We start from the raw sequence: 21,637 nt of genomic DNA on the forward strand, positions 1-21,637 counted from the left end.
CTAAGATAACTCAATCAATTTGAAGAGAGGTAGAGACCTCAAAATGTTCACCTTTGGTTACATGATGATGTAAAGAATAATAAGATTTTCATCTCTGGTATACAGGGGAAATGAAGCTCAAAGATATTTCTGAAATACGCAAAATGATTTGTGAATGATCCTAGGAAATGTCCAAAGGTTTGTAGACTAGATAGCAGTTGTGGCCAGCCCTAAATCAGTATCTTCTTAGTCCATTCAAAGCCGTTTACCTGAAGAGGAACACAGGTCAAAATATCTAGAGTTGTACACAACCCACACATACACAAGCAAAATCTTATCTGAGAAAAAAATCCAATTGGTAAATACTGCTAATACCCTTTTAAAATGATTCCTAAAAGAGTCAATGTAACTTATTATTGGGGGAAAAACATGCTAATTATAATCTTTTGACAATCACAGAAATTGCATTGGCAACGACAGCAAGCTCTTTGACTATAAGGTTGATGAATGGAAAAGACAGATGCCAGGGTCGACTTGAAATCTTTTACAATGGAAACTGGGGAACAGTCTGTGATGATGGTTGGGACCTACAAGACGCAGAGGTTGTATGCAGACAGCTTGCCTGTGGAGAAGTTATGGAAGCCACAACAGAAGCCTATTTTGGAGAAGGCACTGGCAACATCATCCTCGATAACATCCAGTGCAATGGGAATGAATCATCTATAGAAGAGTGCTCCCATTCTGGCTGGGCAGTTCATGAGTGTAACCACAAGGAAGATGCTGGCGTCATTTGCTCAGGTAACAATCTCCATTTTTATTATTCTAAAATGATTTCATAGTACTTTTCTTAATAAATGTTATGAATGTTTCCTTATCACTCAGAGGAAGAGCTTACTTTCTATATTTGTTGTTGGGGTTTTTTTAATAGAAACAGTTTCTCCTACTACAAAGAATCCCGTTATACTTAGTAAGTATTGGTTTTCTTTGCAAGGAGTACATATTTTGAGAAATGATCTGCTATTTAGCATAGAAGAACAAATCCATAACACAGTTCAGGGAATACTGAAATTCCTGAATAATGCTATTCAGTAACATGTCAAATGTCAGTAACATCTAGTCTATGAAGCTATGTCTCAGATTTAGTTGCAATGAAATCATTACTTGAATCATTGAATCATTACTTTCTAAATTCCTGTTTTTATCAGCCTGCCTGTGAAAATTAGCATACTAGAGTTTCATTGTGAAGTCTCTGTGTATGCTGTATATAAATGATGATAAAATAAGAGTAATTAGTCACATCTTCAGCAAAGGATCATTACCTTGTCATGGTGCTGGAGCTTGAGCACCTCAATGATGCCATGAGCTAAACCGTGAAGGGCCACCCAAGACGGGAAGGTCATGACAGAGAGGTCAGACTAAATGTGATCCCTGGGGAAGGTAATGGCAACCCACCCCAGTATTCTTGCTGTGAAAACTAAATGGATCAGTACAACCAGAGATATGTCGGTATACCATCGGAAGATGAGACCCCCAGGTCGGAAGATGGTCAAAATGCTACTGGGGAGGAACAGAGGATGAGTTCAACTAGCCCCAGACGTGATGACGCAGCTAGCTCAAAGGCAAAAGGACGGCTAGCAGCCGACGGTGCTGGTGGTGAACGGCGAATCCGATGTTCTAAGGATCAACATGCCATTGGAACCTGGAATGTAAGATCTATGAGCCAGGGCAAATTGGATGTGGTTATTGGTGAGATGTCAAGATTCAAGATAGACATTTTGGGTGTCAGTGAACTGAAATGGACTGGAATGGGCCACTTCACATCAAATGACCACCAGATCTACTACTGTGGACAAGAGGACCACAGAAGAAATGGAGTAGCCTTCATAATTAATAGTAAAGCGGTGAAAGCAGTGCTTGGATACAATCCAAAAAACGACAGAATGATCTCAATTCGAATTCAGGGCAAGCCATCTAACATCACAGTGATCCAAATATACGCCCCAAGCACAAATGCTGAAGAAGCTGAAGTAGAGCAGTTCTATGAGGATCTGCAGCACCTACTGGATGACACGCCTAAAAGAGATGTTATTTTCATCACAGGAGAATGGAATGCTAAGGTGGGCAGTCAAATGACACCTGGAATTACAGGTAAGCATGGCCTGGGAGAACAAAACGAAGCAGGACATAGGCTGATAGAATTTTGCCAGGACAATTCACTCTGCATAACAAACACTCTCTTCCAACAACCTAAGAGACGGCTTTATACATGGACTTCACCAGATGGACAACACCGAAATCAGATTGACCGCATCCTTTGCAGCCAAAGGTGGCGGACATCTGTACAGTCGGTAAAAACAAGACCTGGAGCTGACTGTAATTCCGATCACGTTCTTCTTGCACAATTTAGGATCAGACTAAGGAGATTAGGGAAGACCCACAGATCAGCTAGATATGAGCTCACTAATATTCCTAAGGAATATGCAGTGGAGGTGAAGAATAGATTTAAGGGACTGGACTTAGTAGATAGGGTCCCGGAAGAACTCTGGACAGAAGTTCGCAACATTGTTCAGGAGGCGGCAACAAAGTACATCCCAAAGAAAGAGAAAACCAAGAAGGCAAAATGGCTGTCTGCTGAGACACTAGAAGTAGCCCAAGAAAGAAGGAAAGCAAAAGGCAACAGTGATAGGGGGAGATATGCCCAATTAAATGCAAAATTCCAGAGGTTAGCCAGAAGAGATAAGGAATTATTTTTAAACAAGCAATGCACGGAGGTGGAAGAAGACAATAGAATAGGAAGGACAAGAGACCTCTTCCAGAAAATTAGAAACATCGGAGGTAAATTCCAGGCAAAAATGGGTATGATCAAAAACAAAGATGGCAAGGACCTAACAGAAGAAGAAGAGATCAAGAAAAGGTGGCAAGAATATACAGAAGACCTGTATAGGAAGGATAACAATATCGGGGATAGCTTTGATGGTGTGGTCAGTGAGCTAGAGCCAGACATCCTGAAGAGTGAGATTGAGTGGCCTTTAAGAAGCATTGCTAATAACAAGGCAGCAGGAGACGACAGCATCCCAGCTGAACTGCTCAAAATCTTGCAAGATGATGCTGTCAAGGTAATGCATGCTATATGCCAGCAAATTTGGAAAACACAAGAATGGCCATCAGATTGGAAAAAATCAACTTAAATCCCCATACCAAAAAGGGGAACACTAAAGAATGTTCAAACTATCGAACAGTGGCACTCATTTCACATGCCAGTAAGGTAATGCTCAAGATCCTGTAAGGTAGACTTCAGCAGTTCATGGAGCGAGAATTGCCAGATGTACAAGCTGGGTTTAGAAAAGGCAGAGGAACTAGAGACCAAATTGCCAATATCCGCTGGATAATGGAAAAAGCCAGGGAGTTTCAGAAAAACATCTATTTCTGTTTTATTGACTATTCTAAAGCCTTTGACTGTGTGGACCATAACAAATTGTGGCAAGTTCTTAGCGGTATGGGGATACCAAGTCATCTTGTATGCCTCCTGAAGAATCTGTATAACGACCAGGTAGCGACAGTAAGAACAGACCACGGAACAACGGACTGGTTTAAGATTGGGAAAGGAGTACAGCAGGGCTGTATACTTTCACCCTACCTATTCAACTTGTATGCAGAACACATCATGAGACATGCTGGGCTTGAGGAATCCAAGGCTGGAGTTTAAATCTCTGGAAGAAACATTAACAACCTCAGATATGAAGATGATACCACTTTGATGGCTGAAAGTGAAGAGGAACTGAGGAGCCTTATGATGAAGGTGAAAGAAGAAAGTGCAAAAGCTGGCTTGCAGCTAAACCTCAAAAAAATCAGGATTATGGCAACCAGCTTGATTGATAACTGGCAAATAGAGGGAGAAAATGTAGAAGCAGTGAAAAACTTTGTATTCCTAGGTGCAAAGATTACTGCAGATGCTGACTGCAGTCAGGAAATCAGAAGACGCTTAGTCCTTGGGAGAAGAGCAATGACAAATCTCGATAAAATAGTTAAGAGCAGAGACATCACACTGACAACAAAGGCCCGCATAGTTAAAGCAATGGTGTTCCCCGTAGTAACATATGGCTGCGAGAGCTGGACCATAAGGAAGGCTGAGAGAAGGAAGATAGATGCTTTTGAACTGTGGTGTTGGAGGAAAATTCTGAGAGTGCCTTGGACTGCAAGAAGATCAAACCATCCTCCAGGAAATTAAGCCAGACTGCTCACTTGAGGGAATGATATTAAAGGCAAAACTGAAATACTTTGGCCACATAATGAGAAGACAGGACACCCTGGAGAAGATGCTGATGCTAGGGAGAGTGGAAGGCAAAAGGAAGAGGGGCCGACCAAGGGCAAGATGGATGGATGATATTCTAGAGGTGACGGACTCGTCCCTGGGGGAGCTGGGGGTGTTGACGACCGACAGGAAGCTCTGGTGTGGGCTGGTCCATGAAGTCACGAAGAGTCGGAAGCGACTAAACGAATAAACAACAACAACACAATTCACTGTACCAGTCCTTATCTTTCTCTCATTACAAACTATTCTTGCTTGCATTACATCCATTTAAGGATTCATATATTGCTTTTTGTTCACTAAACTTTTCACTTCTCTTTTTTGATCTCATCAACTCCATCCAACCACAAATTTCTTTGTTTCCCAGCTTGAAACTCATTCATTCTCTTAATGTGACCAAGAAACACAAATCAATCTTTCTCTAGTTTTTTGCCATTTACCTATAATTTGTAATCATTTGCTCCATGTTCCCTGCCAAACTAGCTACCTTCATACATAATCACAGATCCTCTGTATGTTGGAAGCCAGTATTTCATTTCCCATCATGGTTGGCCCATCATATATCCTGCCTGGAGATGGGAGAATTAGAATGCCACCTTGGAAGATGGTCACTGGATTAGCGATCCTAGCTGGATTAGAGATCCTACCTATGCCAAACTCAGCCAACACTGTTCGTGTCATCACAGGACAGGAAATGTTGCATGGGGAATGGGTATAACTGAGGCTTCCCTTAATGATCATATAGTGAAATGTCAATTAAACAGAGAATCCAAAACATTTAAATATTAATTGTAAGACTCAAAATTGAAAACTGAAATTATTCATGTAACTGTATTTTTCTGTTTTCCTTCATCTAGCATCAACATCTATATCTCTGCCTATCACTCAGAAGCATACTACTTCTGGTAAGCCATCAGGCTGAAGTTTATTTTCAGCATCAATTAACTAATTTGGGACTTTGTTTTGTTGTTGTTTATTCATTCAGTCACTTCCGACTCTTCGTGACTTCATGGACCAGCCCACGCCAGAGCTTCCTGTTGGTCGTCAACACCCCCATCTACAAAGCTATAAATACATTTTTTCAGAAACATTTTTTTTAATTCACTGGAATTTTCTGCAGATGAGCATATGTAGGATTGTGGTTCTCCTTTCCTTCACTGAAAGCCACTTCTCCTTTATTTACCTGTTAAAATTCAGAAAGGAACGGAAGGTAACACATAATTAGTTTACTATCATCTACTGTAGCATTCACGCTGCCACCTTAGTATGTCAAGGGCCGAGAAGGAATTGCTCACCAAGTCTGAAACACAGAATACTTAGCTACAAGAGGAACTGAGCTTTCCTTCTGAGAGATCTGAAATAATAGATCCCATGTTTTCATACTTTTTCTAGTCCAGTTCCTTGCTTAGCAGGTTCTGTCATGTTTGACAATAATGTACGAACAGATAATCTTAGGTAATGCCATTTTCATTCTTAAAATTTTAAAAATCTGTTTGTCAAATATCTTTATAAATTCTGGAGGCAGAGTCACATAGGTAAGGGTACTTCCAAGCTCTGGCATATTTAGGCAATGTCTTCCCTTTGTAACCTATTCTTGCCTTCTGGCTTACCCATTTTCTCAGGTAGGTTGAAGACCACACAACGGATTTGTCTTTAACCTTCTTCTCTTTCTCCTCCTTCTCCTTCTTCTTTTTAAGTTTTTATTGACCCAGATTCAGAGGAACAGAGACTGCTTCCTCTCAAGTTATCTACTATTTTCTTTTTCTCAGAATGCCTTTGTGTTTCATTTGGCCTGTATAAGCAAGTGCTATTTTCTTGCAGATACTGCATATTTATTTCACTAAAATTATATACGTGTGTGTGTGCACACACATACACACACACTCCACAAATAAATGTTCCAGTCCTTAATTGGCCAATTAATCTGTTTCCCTCTAGGCAACTGTGGCAGCCTGCTCACAAGTCCTTCAGGTTCATTTTCAAGTCCACTGTATCCTTCAAACTACCCAAACGATGCCTGCTGTGTCTGGATCATACAGGTAGAGGAAGGGCACCATATAGAACTCATATTTGAAGATTTCAGGTAATAAAGCATTTGCTAGTTAATCAATGAAAATGTCATTCAACCATTTTATTAGTCTGCCGTACGCTCTTGTCTTTAGTCATAAACTGTGGTCCATATATAAACATATTTCATACTTCATATTTAGAAAGGTTTATGGGGAGCCATGATTCAGAATCCAAGCCATTTTCTCAACCCTTCTATCCTATAATAGAGTGAACTATAAAATAGGATATGTGTTTATGATTTTAACAGTGTTATTAGCCATTGTGTCCTAACAGTGCAATAAGAAAAAGATTCAAGAATAAAATGGGAAGTGTACTTTATATATATTTATGTTACTCTCTACTTCCCATACACACAGCGATTTCTTTGATTTTGTAAAACAGCTGTAAGTTACTTCAGACTGGAAAGAAAAGGAAATTTTATGGAAAGAACCTCATTCTTTCTTTCTGTCCATTTTGCTGCTTAACTTACTACTTTTGTTCTCAATAAATGAGGCATTAATCATGGGCATCTGTGGGGAACAGCAAAGGAAACAGGTGTCATCTTGCAGCTCATCATGATATCACACAAATTATGCAGATAATGTAATTTTCATAAGTAGCATTTTGCCAAATTATAGAACTCTTAATTTACACAATGATGTCATGATGCACATGACTCAAGGGGAGAAAGCAATTTTGGGTAGAAAATGGCTTGAAGAAAGCAGCTAAACATTTCTTTTCTCTCTCCATCCATCCCATGTTTGTCACGCCTTATACATAGACTGAGCAAAGCTGTAGCTGCTTACAATCTTTTAATAATACGTTTTTGTAATTTTTAAAAGAGAATGCAGAGAAAGCATTATACAAAAACAAATTAAAAGAACAATTAACTCCAATAAATTAATAAGTTATGAACTGCCATATCAAAACAAGAAAAATTAAAAAATGAACAAATAAACAGAAAAAAGCTAAAAATTAACATATTAAATGAATATAAATCACCTAAATGTATCATGTATTCATTTACTCATTTAATAATTATACGTATAAATTTGTCTATTCTTGTAAAATATTATGAAATTCATGCTAAAGAAATATGTATTATATTATTTTTATATTTTATATTTATAGTTGTTTTTTTAATGAATAAATTAGATATTTATTGAATCCAGTCTTTCCAGGGTAAAATTCTTCTGAAAAGAAACCAATATTGGATTTGTCAAAATCATATGAGTCAAGTGTACCCTCAAATTTCTTAAATCACCAACAAAGGAAATCTATAGGCCATCCTTTCTGATACATTCTTTGGGGAATCCAATAACTCAGAATAAAATCTTTTGATGGATTAATTTCAACTTCAAATCCAAAGAAGCAGACTTAACATTTTAAAAACTTGGATCCATTTATGTTCCATCATTGAGTATTCCCGCTCTTTATCCATAAGTCTTAAATGTCAGTAATTCCAAGTTCATAGATTTTTCTCAATTTCTGATGTAATTTTAAAGTCGATTTAATTTCAAAAACAGCCTCAATCAACAACGATACCCTCTCGGGTTCCTGTGGGGCAGCTAAGGCATCTGATTCATATTGAGAAATCAAAACATGCTTGATTATATTGCCACTGAAACAGTATGTATTAGGCAAAGAAAAATCTATCTGTGGTGGCTGAAAATCCTTAAAATAATAATGGATTTAAAGTAAATTTTTTGTTTGTTTATGACATGACAGACGCCTCTTTGAAAGCAGAGTGTAAGGGCAATTTAGCTTTACCTGCTTTCTACCAGGAATGCTGACCCTGAAATCACAGGATCTCAAATGGCCCTATTGCCTCATTAGCAAATCCTTCTAAAAACTACCACCAAATTATAATTTTGAATGTGATGGAATGTCATGCATTTCTGCATAGTAGTTTGTGCCTAGAATTTATAAGAGACTCTACTTTATATTGATGCTATTGTAGATAGCAATTGTATTGAATCAGGGATGCATACATTATGATATATCCTCCCATTTGGAGGCCTGGTTGCCCACCCCTGCTTTAATGGAACAAGCTCTATGGAAGCAGTTGAGGAAGGGCAGCTTTAAAATGTTTTCAAAATGACAGTCTGGGTGCAGTGGTAGTTTCAGGTAATTCGGAAGGCATTCACCTACTCATCTGTTTCTCCACAGAGTGGAAATTACCAGGTTCTGCACGCTTGATTTTGTTGAGATCTTTGACAGCCCTTTCCCAACATCACCCTCATTTGGAAAGATCTGTTTCAATCCAAGAAAGATCTACACTTCCTCCTCACACAAAATAAGAGTTGTATTCATAAGTGATTCTGTGAATGAGAGAGGGTTTCTTGCAATCTATCGAGAAGTTCCTCCAAAGAATACGGTGACAACAAGTAAGGATGTTTCATGATTATCATTTTCTTGTTCAATTCCTGTATTACCAGTAATCTGGGTATTGCACCACTTCTTTCCCTTCTTTCCTATAAAAACCCCTTATATTTAATACATGTCTCAGTTGAATATTTTAGTCCCTTCAGTATACAGAAGAACCCTTGGGTGACCTGATCTTCTGTGTACCTACAAGTATAAAACTAAGGGGGACCTACAACAGGCCTTTTCTAAATGATCTGATCAGACTTCTAAATTTGATTTTGGCAAAGGATTCCAGAATATCCTTGCATTCTTTGCAAACTACCCAGTCTCAGTATTTGTCACAGGGTTTGATCTTTAGGTCAGCACACAGCTGTGGCATTTGTGCTATATACTTGAAATTAGCATGACCAAATCTTCTATGCATCAGGTGTACACACTGGTCATGATATGGCGTGTTGCCAACTGCAGCCTTGCAGCTTGGCTTCCTTGCATTTTGCACAATGTACAAGGAGTCTTTTAAAATACCGGTAGCACATAATTTCCCATTTTTACATATCTCACAACCATTTTTCTTAAATGTTATGATATACCCTGTTGCAGCTAATTGTGCCACAGATAAAAGGTTTGATTGTAGATTTGGAACATACAGCACACCTTTCACAGTTTCTCCCAAGCAGAATAAATACAAGTCACCTTGTCCCATAATTTTGGTCACAGACCCATCAGCCAAAGATACACTTTGTCTCTCAGTTTTAGACAGTGACACAAAAGAGCTTTTACAATTACATAAATGACAACTGGCCCCAGAATCTAACACCCATACATCAGAATTACCCTTCTCAGCAACCTGTGCAATTTGGGTTGTCTGAAGAGGCTTCTTCTGTGTTGCCCTTGTGTTCTTCTCTTTCTACTCTTGGGTCTCAAGGCACAGTCTTTCTGCAAATGTCCAGCTGAACCACAGGTGAAGCATCGCTGGCTGGCTAGTGCTGTGGCCTCAGCTTCCTTTCCCTTCTTTTCCCTTGTTTTCTGGTATTGCAGCTTTCCAGAAGAGATGGGGGGGATCTTTCCTCTCTCTTCTCCCATTCAGCGAGTAAGCACTGTGTTACATATGATGGAGTGAGTCCTGCTTCAGGCATAGCCTCCAGGGTACAAATCAGCGTGTCCCATGTTTCATTTAATGAGGACAGCAGGATATAGGATTTTGTGAGGTGTAAATTCCATACCTCTCTCCTGCAACTCAACAAACAGCTGCTGAATATAATGCAGGTGCTCAGGAAGGCTATCTCCTTCTTCAAGGTAGGCTTCGTACAGCATTTTTGTCAGGGTAACTTTACTCCCTGCTGTTGCCTTTATATACAAGTCTCAAAGTGTCCCAAAGTTGCTTTGCAGACTGCATCCCACGCACATGCACTAGCTGATTGTCCTCAATGGTGGCTCTAGCCCACTCATCCTGTCTAAGCCATTCAGCACTGGGATTTTGGGGGGTTTCCTCACCAATTGGCATCCAAAGATTCTCTCTGCGAAGATACATTTCCATCTTCAGGGCCCAATTCAGGTAGTTGGTCTCTGATAGAATATGATAGAATATGAGAATCATATTGAGGAATATGATTCTTCTCCTCTGCCCTCACCTTTTCTTCTGGAGAATTTTTCAGGAGACACAGGTGGCTGTAGGGAAGAAAATGGCCAGAAACATTTCCCTTTCATGAACTCCTTTATGTGAAACTTATTTTTAGGCAAAAACCTTCACCTTGTTCATTTATATATTAATGCACAAACACTCAAGAAAACTACTGAAAGAGAAGCATGAATGAATAAATTATTGTGGAAAAATTACGTTTTTCTGATGTCAGAAATCACTGGATTCTATTTCTCTACTTCAAAAATGTATCATATGCATAATATTAATCCATGAACAGATGTCAGATAGAGATGAATAGATGCAGAGTAAGATTAGAGCAAATACATGTTGAAACATTTAGAAGTTCTGTATGGCCAACAAACCGAGATACAGCATGTATGTATCACTGAAATACACTGACTCCTTTCCCTTAATTCATTTGCTTTTCTCCAAGGCTGAGCATTAATTAAGAACCCAAAATTAATGGATATAAGTTAATTATTTTATGCTATATTGCCCTACATTAAAATATAAGAAACTAGTTAAATAGTGATAAAGCTGCAAAGTATTTTATTTAGAGTGGTTCAAGATAATTTAATAGGGCACTTATCATGCTAATTTTTAAATATTTATCAATAAATAGATCAGAAGCAGATGTAGAAAATTCTCTGAAAGGTAAAAAATACTTATTTTGCACATTACAGATATATAACAATTAACATAAGGGTATAATACTTGCAAAATTACAGAAAAAGTACAGTCTGAGGTGTTAATGTTTACAAGCTTATAAGCAAAAAGTTTGCACAATACAGACCTGTCCTTACAAAGCATACTGAGGTCTTTGATTTGTCAAAGATTTCCTACCTCTTCCCATTTGTTTTTTCTTCTTTCAAAGGACCATGTTCTTGAGAAACAATATGCAAATTATTTACCAAATCTACTATTGCAGCAAGTTTATTATCAACATGTTCCTGAAGTTTTTGCATACGTAGATCAATATAGTCCATTAATCTCTTTTCTGTCAGCTCCATCTTTTTGGACATGAACTTTTCCAAATACAGACAAATACGCTGCTGTTCTAAACTGCAAGAAATGGAAACAACCAAAAATTGACCCACGCCATCCAGAAATATGAATTATGCACCTTAAGCAGCATGAATTTTACAAATGCCCCAACAGAATGTCTGATACTGAAGAATCAGTATCTCAGAACTGTTACTCCTCCAAATCTAACATTACTTAATATTCTGCATAATTAGTATTAATAATTGGGAATTCCTAAATATTCATTGTTAAACAGTAAAAAATATGATCTGACACTTCCCATTTAAATCAAATGAGCAGATGATTTATTAAATTAAGTCAATCAAATACCCCTGGGAAGGCATTAAGCAAAATATGATTATAGCACCTTAATGGATACTGAGGCATATGATCTTCAGTATTTGAGTACAGATAAGTAATCATTACATTACAAATCAGTACTTTAGGCACTGGGCCAGGACACTGTATGTGTCAATACAAATTTTGTGAATCATTGTCCCCAGTGCTATAGGTGTTATATGTGTTTCTTCTGGTTTGTTGGATTTTTATTACTGATATATTTTTTGGTTATTCTTCACACTGTTAGCTACCCAGAGTCACTTGGTGAGTGGGCAGCCATATGAACTGAATAAACGAATAAATACCTTTTCCATGATTTCATGCCAGCATCTTAAAACTGATCTAAACAGAAGATATAGGGAACTAGTAGATAATCAGGAAATAAGTGCATAGTTAATTATCTTTTAAATTTAATCAATTAACCTTTTGTACAGTTCCCACTATCGGAGAGCCATACATTTATGGAAAGTAAACCATTCAGAAATTCTAGTCAGCAATTTGAGTGCCCTCAACTTCAGTGCATTCAAAAATCCAGCTAAATTCAGTGGTCACGCTATGGGCAGAAGTGCTGTTTAAGAGTTACCTAGTTCAACTGCCTGGTGAGGCCTGCCATATTTTTTCCAAGAAAGGCACTCAGAGCCCAATTTTAAAAGTGAATAATGTTTTTCAATATGAACTCACCCAACGGTTTGAATTCCATCCTCCTCAGAAGCAGAAGTCTTTTCGCAGCATTTATTCTTTTCATCTACACACAGACGATCTACTTGACCACATAACGTTTGAAGAAGTGGAAGCAGCAATGTGGAATTGGGCATATTTGAATTTTCATTTCCTTGCTCTTGCAAAAATGGGGAGAGAATCCCTTTACAGTTACTTTCAGAACATACAGCACAAGGCTGTGGAGCCTGAAGTCCAGGAAACTCAAAAATGTTACCTGTAGTAAGAACCTGTTTGCTCATCTTGGAGTGTGTATTTAAATCCTCTATGGCTGTTTTAGCTGCCAAATTAGCTTTTAAAAGAGAAGGTCCATTGGACAAGTGGTCTAATCTTCCAAAGTCAGCTGCCTTCTTCAACCCATCAATGGTATGACTTTTTCCAAACACAAATCCATTTCTTCCCAAGATGGTTTGTAACTTGCCTCCAAAAGAAATTCCATTCTGATGGAAATAAAATGTATGGTCGCATTAATTTAGATATGTAACCTAAGAAAATAAATGTACAAATCTCCAACACTCAGTAGTATTTCTTGGTATATTACACGCTCATATTGAACTGTTAAATATTCCCCTTCTTGGAAAACCATTTGCTGAATATGCTGTTTTTCTAGCAATTTTCTGAAATCCCACCATATTCAACCCACTGGCTCCTGCTAACCCTGGCTGCTTGAGTATACTTTATTGAGCTTGGCTTTATTTTACTGTATTCCTTAACAGAAGAACTTAATTAATTTGGAGCTCTGAAGGAGAAAGTATGAAGGGAGGCTCTTTTTATTGTTATCTTAAATGCAAACTGTGCTAAACAAGGATTGATCAGGACAAAAGAAAAGGAAGACAACAATGGTAGGGAAGAATATAATTGCATTTTCACTACTATTTTCTTCATCATCTACTTGATTCAGACCTTAGAACTGTATGACAGAACTAATGAACTACATACCTCATAGTCAGAGGTAAAGACACCCACAAGTCATGTTTGATTCATAATAGGACACCATTAGGGGACCCCAGTGCAATTTTCTTGATAATGGTATGGAAATTTTTTGCCATTCCCTTCTTCCGAGTTCATCACCCACCCACCCCAGTCTGCCCTACAACTCAGGAGTCCCTGGTAGTCTCCCAAGTACTAAGCAAAGCTGAGCTTACCTAATTTTGGAGTCTAGATTGGATGGTTCTGGTGTTGCCATATAACTCCAATTTATATATAACCTACCCGTCCAGACCAATTATGTAACTTTGTGTTATCTATCTATCTATCTATCTATCTATCTATTTTCACTATGCTAAAAAGACCACAAATTAGTCTGGAAAGGAAGGCTATGTATAAATAGAAATTCTAACTATACAACTAAATTGGATAAGAGACATTTGAAAGATGGCAAAACCTGCCTTTATTTCAGTTATTAACAGTGCACAAGTACTCCTGTGCAAGCTGAGCATATAGAAATACCACATTATCTCTTCTTCTTCTTGCACCCTAAAAAGGACATTTCACAAATAGTGTTTTTCAAATGGTAACCTACCTTCTGTTGAAAACGAACCATATCCAGGAGTTGTTGTGCCCCAGGTGACAATTTGGATCCCATTGATTCCATTATAGTTTGTACTTGGTCTAGGTCTATTCCCGATCCTAATGTAGCAACACTTGGCACAGTTTTTGCACAAGCCGACTGGACTTGTACTATGATTTTATTGATGAGTACTCTTTGTTTTTCACTGATGGACAATAGCTAGTGAAAAGAGAAGATACACACTCTGGTGAACTGAGGAAATAATTCAATTAATTTAAGACATTCCTTCCAGAAGAATGATCTCTAATTTTCTCCTCTCAACCCTCATAGTAAACTTTTAGCAGGTGTTGATAATAGGTCTGATACAACTAAACATATAAACAGGTTAATAATAAGACATAGCTTGAAGCCAAACTTCAACTACATTGAACTTTAGTCTGAGATGGTATTAAAGTCATAGTTTCAATGGTTAATTCTGCACTAGTGTGCTTTGCAGGCATATTTCATACAGAACCTTTGTCAGTGGACAAAACTGCCCATTATGTCAGCAAACAAGGGTTTCTAACCTTTTATTTACTGAAAAAAGGGAATGATGCTGAACATACCTCCCTTCTACTTCTCTCTGAATCAGTTTTATATCGGCTAGGTTTACTGGGTCTCACAGGCCAGAGATGGTTAAAGAATTAAGAAAAGTTCTGAGGTACGAAAAGGAAAAGATGGGATTGAGAACATAACGCTTATTGCATGTTTGCAATTGGGAAGGAATATTTTTTTCAGAACAAACACTTGGTGCTTCTAAAGATTATCAATTTCTCTCCATATCATAGCTTGCTTGTGCTATATTGCTTTTTGTCCTACCTCTAAAATCCCTTTCTCACAAAGGAAAGAGAGATAAAATTAAAAACTTCTTACAAGCAAACATGGTTGGAGGAAAAATCTCACAGATCCAAGGAAATTATACTGGTCTTCTTTTTACATCTTCCAGAATGCAAGAGGAAACACAATAATTGTATTTGATTTATCACCATTTGGGCTGTACAAGGCATTCGAAAGAGACCTTTTATAAGGTGTGTCAATGAAGTTTGTCAGTTCTCAAAGCTGCTATAACACTGGATGGCCTGTACAACTGCTTCAAAGGTTGTCTCCAGTTGTTTGCAGGTATGCATGTCCAGCTGCTTTATTTGTAGCCTCAGAAGTACTGCCCGTGCATAGATACACACCTGTACAGACAGCTGGGACAGCTTTCAAAGAAACCGTATGACCCTTCCAAAGAACAGCTGTTTCAACACTTTAAGGAGGAGTGCTTTGCTCGCTGACATGCTTTGCAAAGGACCTCTTTTGAATGCTTTGTGCAACTGCTGGCACTACTGTAAAAAAATGAGCCTAGAATTTATGGTGGTTTGGTTTTTTTTGTAATTTCCTACCTTAATCTTACAAGAAACTGTGGAGCACTCCAATTTAAGATACTTTTTGTATAATGAAACCTGGTCACTTTTGCTAGAAAAATAAAATAAAGGAATTGTAAAGTTTTATGTATAATACTGCATTAATGAAATAGTTTTTCATAAAGAAGAAAAACAATATGATTTTTTTGCAAGATGCTACTTACATTTTTCTAATGTCCAACAAAAAAATTGCTGTATTTATAAATATTAGAAAATTTCAACAGCTCTTATGTTTTCTTAGTAACCTGTACAACGCCAGCAGTGACTTAAACATAGCAGAAAACATTACAGACCCTGTGCATTATCCAGAAACTCTATGCACATGGCAAGCACTTCAGTGTAAACACAGGGTACTGCTGCCACACAACACACTGAATTCTGCTGGAGAGGTTTTTTTTCCAAAATCACAGGGGAGGAGAAGTAGCTATTAAGAGCTACAGTGAAATCAATGGGAAAATCCCAGTGAGCAAAAAGCTTAATGCTTGGCTGGAACTCTGAAATTCAACTCTAGTTCATTTTAGGTATTTTGGAAACATATATCAAAAAATACTTCAACAATATAAATGTAAAGTTGGTCATCCACATATGATAAAGGCTCTGGTCCAGTGTTATTTTTAAATAAACTTCTGGAAAGCAACCTGGTTACAAGTGTTATCCACACCACATATAATTTGACCATGTATAAATACTTTATTTCATGAGATGAAGCTTGTTACTCCTAAGATCTCTATCCAACATGTCCAATTATTAATTTCTTACCTATTATATTCCTTTTATCCCAACAAGATACTGTACATCCTTGGAACTTTTTCTATAGGATAAAGAACCTTTCAAGGATGTTACAACCACTTATCAAAATGTTGCTTTCAGTTTAATTGCACTAGCAAAACATAGTCTATATGCCAATATGACTATAGAATGAGAAAAGCAAGACTCAAGCAACTTTATTTTGGCAGGCTGATAAACATATTTATGAGCAAATAACTTCTGGAAGTCTTATCTGCAAGACTAAATATAACCTCATTACATTATAGACTAAATCAATGTAAAAAAAGACAAAACAACTGACCTGCCGTGTTTGACAGTAAAGACTTTCTCTCCCCTTCCAGTTGCATAGTATTCATCTCCTAAGTAGACTTCCATGTTCCTTGCTTCTCTTACAATACTAAGACTGACAATTTCTTCAGATCCACATGGATCACAGTGCAAGTAGAGTATAACAGGGAACTACACTGTCATCATTTATTTGTCCTTCAAGAACGACAACATTGTGAACTGAATAAGGGGGAAAGGTTATCTTAAGTTATGCATTTGAACACCAATATTTCTGGGAAGTAAACATTTCAAATGTACAATACATGACAAAAATCTGAAAATATTTATCCCATGGCTAAAATCTTACATAGGCCTTAAAGGGGCCATCTCCTCCAAACACCACTGTGGATATGTTGTACGTATGGTAAGTAGTTGGGGTCGGAATTTTCTCTTTTCCAAAATAAGGATATATTGTGATATTATTTTGTGTGTGTGCTTATGTTTAAATCTGTCTAGTTTATTTTAGGATCTGCACTGGAGTTCTTATACAGCCAAGAATGAAGCACTAATGATGAATATGGACTGAATACAAAAGTGAGAGACAAGTATTAAAGAGGTATGTTGAGATGGATTGATTATACATGTAGTCCTCGCTTAACATACGGTAACTGGGACTGACAACTCCATTGCAAAGCAACACAGTTGTAAAGCATGACATCATGTAACCATGCTGACTTACAATGGCTGTTGCAGCAGTTCTGGTTGCCGTTGTTAAGCGAATCCCACATGGTCATTAGGTGTGGTGTCACATGATCGCCATTTGCAACCTCCTACCAACTTCCCTACTGACATTACTTGTCCGAAGCCAGTAGTGAAGGCTGCAAATGGTGATCACATGACCATGGGAAGCTGTGACCATCGTAATTGCAAGCCAGTTGTTAAGCGCCTGAATCGCAATCACATGACTGCAGGGATGCTCCAATAGCCACAACTATGAGGACCAGTTGAAAGTCTCCTTATTCAGTGCCATCATAACTTTGAATGGTTGCTGAACAAGTGGTCATTAAACAAGGACTACCTGTAAAGAGAGGTTGAATGAGGGCCAAGCATGAAACAAATCTAAAAAGGAAGATAGAACAGGTCCAGCAGAAAGGTAAGCCCAAGAAAGTTGTGACTGGATGCAGGTGATGAGAATTTGAAAAGAGGGAGGTAGAGAAGCTTAAAAAACTAAAAGCAATGGCAAGAACGGGGGTGATAGAAGCAAGGATGGATTAGACAGATACGGAGTGACGTAGTGAATGTAAACATTGAGTTAGATTTTCTTTCATCTTCTGCCTTTCGTTTATTTTGCTAATTATTTCTTACTTCTTTTCCCCAACATCTCACATAATGAGGCTTATTCCAAAATAGAATAGCTTGATTTTGGGTAAGTACGTAAAACAGCAAGAAAACATATGGCTAATTTCCAGCAGTTCTGCTGCAAGATGTTGGAGGGGGCACCAGAGAACACAAAAATTTGCTCAGGACACCACAAATTGCTTCTCCCCCTCCCTTCCCCACCTGCTAAGACAAACCCCTACGTTTAGTGCCACGAATGAATCCAGTCCCGCTATTTCAGTGGTTTTAAGTTTGTCTGGAGCATGGTTCAGTCAGCAAACCCCAACCGACTGGATTCACACATAAACCGTGGTTTGCAAGTTTCAGGCCACAGCCCACCCCCGAACTAAACAACTACGGGCTCCTAAACCCAGAAGGGTGAGCCTGGAAAGAACTCAACCATCCTGCCGAGGCGGCCTTTGCAGCTCCGGCCTACTCCTCGGCCCGCCACCTACCCTTCGGTCGACCCCCTTCCCCTCCCTCACCCGCTCGAGGATGGCTCAGAAAGCTCCCCCGCCTCGAGTCCCCCCGCCGGGACGACGAGGAGAACCCTCGCCAGGTCGCTCCGACACTCCCAGGAACAGGCGACCGACACGCGGGGGCTGCCGGCAGAGACATCCCAGCCGGCAGGAGTGTGTTGGCCTTGAAGCATCGCCGTCAAGCCGCTGCTGCCGCTGCTCGCCATCGCAAATAATAGACCCGACCCTTATAATGCGACTGCCCGCCCGAAATGAAACCCTGGGCAGAGTAATTTTAAGGCGGAACTTAGTGTCGAGAGGATGCGATATTCGTCGGATGTGTTTTTTGGGACGTTCCGCCCTTCCACAAGTTCAACCATAGATTAGAAGACTTTCTATTTTCCTGTCGTCCGTCTAGGATGTTATCTGATCAGCCACGTGATAGCGCCGCGGTTCCCCGGTCAGTAGGGCCGCCCGCCTGTGTTGGGCGCTGCGGCGCTCAGAGGGATGTGCTTCCTGTATCTGTTCAAAGAGGAAACAGGAAGACCGGCTTTTGTTTTCTGCTCTAAGGTGCTCGCTGTGTCTTTGCACCCAGCCACTCTTCGGCAGTAGAAGCCAATAAGGAAGCTCGTGGTTATTTTAAGGTTCCGTGTACAGAACAAATGCTTCCTGTTTTTTTTTTCTTTTTATAATTTCATGCCGCTTTCTGGATTCGAGAGGAAAATTAACCTGCCCAGCATGGCCAAAAATTTAAAAATGCTGATAATCCTTTCAGACAGTCCAGTGTCACAGCATCCCATGCCTGCAGGCAGTGATTATGAAGCTGGGGCTTCCTTGTAATAAAACTGTAACTTAATGCGGTCTGTCCTGCTCCGTGTTTGTGTTCGTGCATGTACGTGTGTATGTGAGACGGAATATAAGAAGATGGGTTCACATTAGGCACTAAGCCATGATTTGTTTAACAAGCCAGAATTGTCTGGGTTTGTACAATTAGTCAAGAACTGGGATTACAAACCACGTTATGGCTTGGCTGATGTGAGAAGCTAGCAGAAATTTCTTTGCATAACTGTATGCCCTTGGAAATTAGGTATAAAATCTGTACTACATGTACTGTTCAGATACCTGGCTTGCTGTTTGCCATGGCTTTCAAAGATTGGAGTGAGATATGAGTGCAGGGGATATAAGATATAGGAAATTAACTAAATAATAAAGGCTTTAAAAATCCTCACACAATTTCGGGATCTGCAACGCTGACACTGCAGTGCTATACAACATTCAAAGAAAAATACAACAGAACAAACACATGGAATGTAGAAATACTTGAAATCCATTGAAAGTAATGCTTTCTTAGGCCAACTGAAGTTTTATGAAATAATTTTTTAAGAACTCTTCAGAAGTGTTTGCATGACATACTTTTCATATTAGTGTGTTGTGCAAACCAACAATTGATGGCTCAGTTTGTCAAGCAAACTCAGAATTGTTTGAGTAAACCATAGTTAAGTTTGTATGTCTTGCAAACCCAATTTTCATCAGATGAGATGGTTAAAAGCCAGAAAATGAATGGAGATAATAAAGAATGTATGCAGCAGCATTTCACTGGGTGTGGAAAAAAGTTGAGATGGTGGTCATAGCAGCATAAATGCTATTAATTTTTTTGTATATGCATCTATGTTGCCTGCAGGTACAAAGGGTCAAGTCTGCTAGCATTGCCCTGACTATCATCAGGACTTTTTCACCTGTCACCTGACCTCACAGTGCAATATTCTCAGTGAATGCAATTAAGGAAGAAAAAATGTATTCTTTTAGGTGACATGAATAAATGGGTGGGAATGAGATAAAAGAGTACAGAAAAAGGGATTGGGCCATTTGAAAACACAAGAATGAATGAGAATGGTAGTTGGGGAACATCTGTTTAGAAAATGATTCATATGTATACATATGCATGGCAAAGGTATAAATCTAAATGCATGATTGATTGGATTCTTTATGATGAAATATTGAAAGAACTAATGAAGGTTACAAAGCTGCTGAGAAGTTCTGAATGTGGGACAGAACTTTATTTAATATTATTATGAGTGGATTGGGTGGAAAAAATGACATGAAAGAAAAGAGAACGAATAATAAAAACAGAATGACTACAGGAAGAGAAAGTCTGAGAAAGTCTGAGACCTGTATAAAAAAGTATAGAAGACAGCAATCTCTCTAGAGGACAAATGGAAACTAGACTAAGAAAGAGAATGTGGAAGTTGGCTGACAGAGAGTTATTGTCTTACAAAATGTTACAGAAGTCTGGAGTTAATGCTAATGGAAGTATGAAAAAGGATGCCTGGTGGAATGATGAGGAGGATGTGTAATATATGTATGTATGTGTGTGTGTGTGTGTGTGTGTGTATAAAAGAAAATTATGTCTGCAAAAAATAAGGAAATCATCTATTGTATAATATGTACAGAGAGAAAAATACATTTGCAAAGAAGTCAAAGAGAACAAGGCAGGCTTAAAATTAAAGGAAGTAGAGCGAACGCAGGGTGATTTTGTCTAAAAAGGGAAGGAGGGAGACTGGACGAAAATAGTCCAGAATGATAGGGTCCAGTGATGGTTTCTTGAGGAGGGGGTGCACCAGCGCCTCTTTAAAGGTCGCCAGAAACACTCCCTCCCCTAAGGATGAATTCGCCATTGCCTGGACCCACCCACACATCATTCCATCATTCCACACATTCATTTAATTGATTCCATCAATTAAGCAGTGTCATCTACTGGGATCCAGGAAGCACACCTTCTCTGTTCTGGCATCTTCCCTCTGGAATGATATCCTCCCAGAGACCCAGATGGCTCCTACTCTGATTATGTTTAGGAAGCTACTGAAGTCCTGACTATCTTCCCAGGCTTTGGGGCAGGATGATGGTCAAGCCCCTATTGGATGGGTTTTTTGCTTCATATGTTTAGTTCAGACCACCTATGAAATTCTTCTATGCCTTTTCCCCCCTCACTTTTTAAACTGTGAGCTGCCGAGTTGCTGGGAGTTGGGTAGCCTATACATTGCATAAATAAATAAACATAAAACTAGGTATCTGAAGGAAAGAGGCCTAGCCCACCCTTTTTTCTGACGTGCCAGCTTGTTATGTGCAGGGGGCTTTTGCATGGAAGAGCCTCATCTATAATCTGAAGTAGTTGTGCCCAGGCACCAAGTTATCACATCAGAAATAGGCTATTGACCTGTCAGAGGAAGGAATGGAGATTAAAAACAAAAGGTTAAGATTTATAATATGTTTAGGTCCCCCAAGGTGAGACTTCTCTCAAAATAGTAAGACTGAAACAAGGCAATAATTCCACATTTATTTGGGAAATATGTTTTAAAACCATCATTTTATCTGCATTAAATGTGTAGA

The 21,637-nt window shown here is 38.8% G+C and overlaps 2 protein-coding genes across 2 annotated transcripts in view; one reads left to right on the forward strand and one right to left on the reverse strand.

Annotated features, from left to right (window-relative positions):
* The window catches only part of DMBT1 (deleted in malignant brain tumors 1), a 294,810-nt gene that overhangs the window by 90,996 nt on the left and 182,177 nt on the right, over positions 1-21,637 (forward strand). Inside the window, 1 exon segment of the mRNA XM_063307816.1 lies at positions 439-777. Coding sequence (XP_063163886.1) covers positions 439-777 — 339 coding nt within the window.
* On the reverse strand, positions 10,879-18,477 carry LOC134500175 (ATPase PAAT-like). Its single transcript, XM_063307313.1, is given in 7 exon segments — positions 10,879-11,408; positions 12,390-12,865; positions 13,948-14,154; positions 15,360-15,432; positions 16,450-16,598; positions 16,600-16,654; positions 18,278-18,477. Coding segments are annotated over 7 exon segments (1,383 nt in total). The 3' UTR covers positions 10,879-11,185.

The sequence above is a fragment of the Candoia aspera genome, chromosome 6 (genome assembly GCF_035149785.1).
Source record: "Candoia aspera isolate rCanAsp1 chromosome 6, rCanAsp1.hap2, whole genome shotgun sequence".
Lineage (NCBI taxonomy): Eukaryota > Metazoa > Chordata > Lepidosauria > Squamata > Boidae > Candoia > Candoia aspera.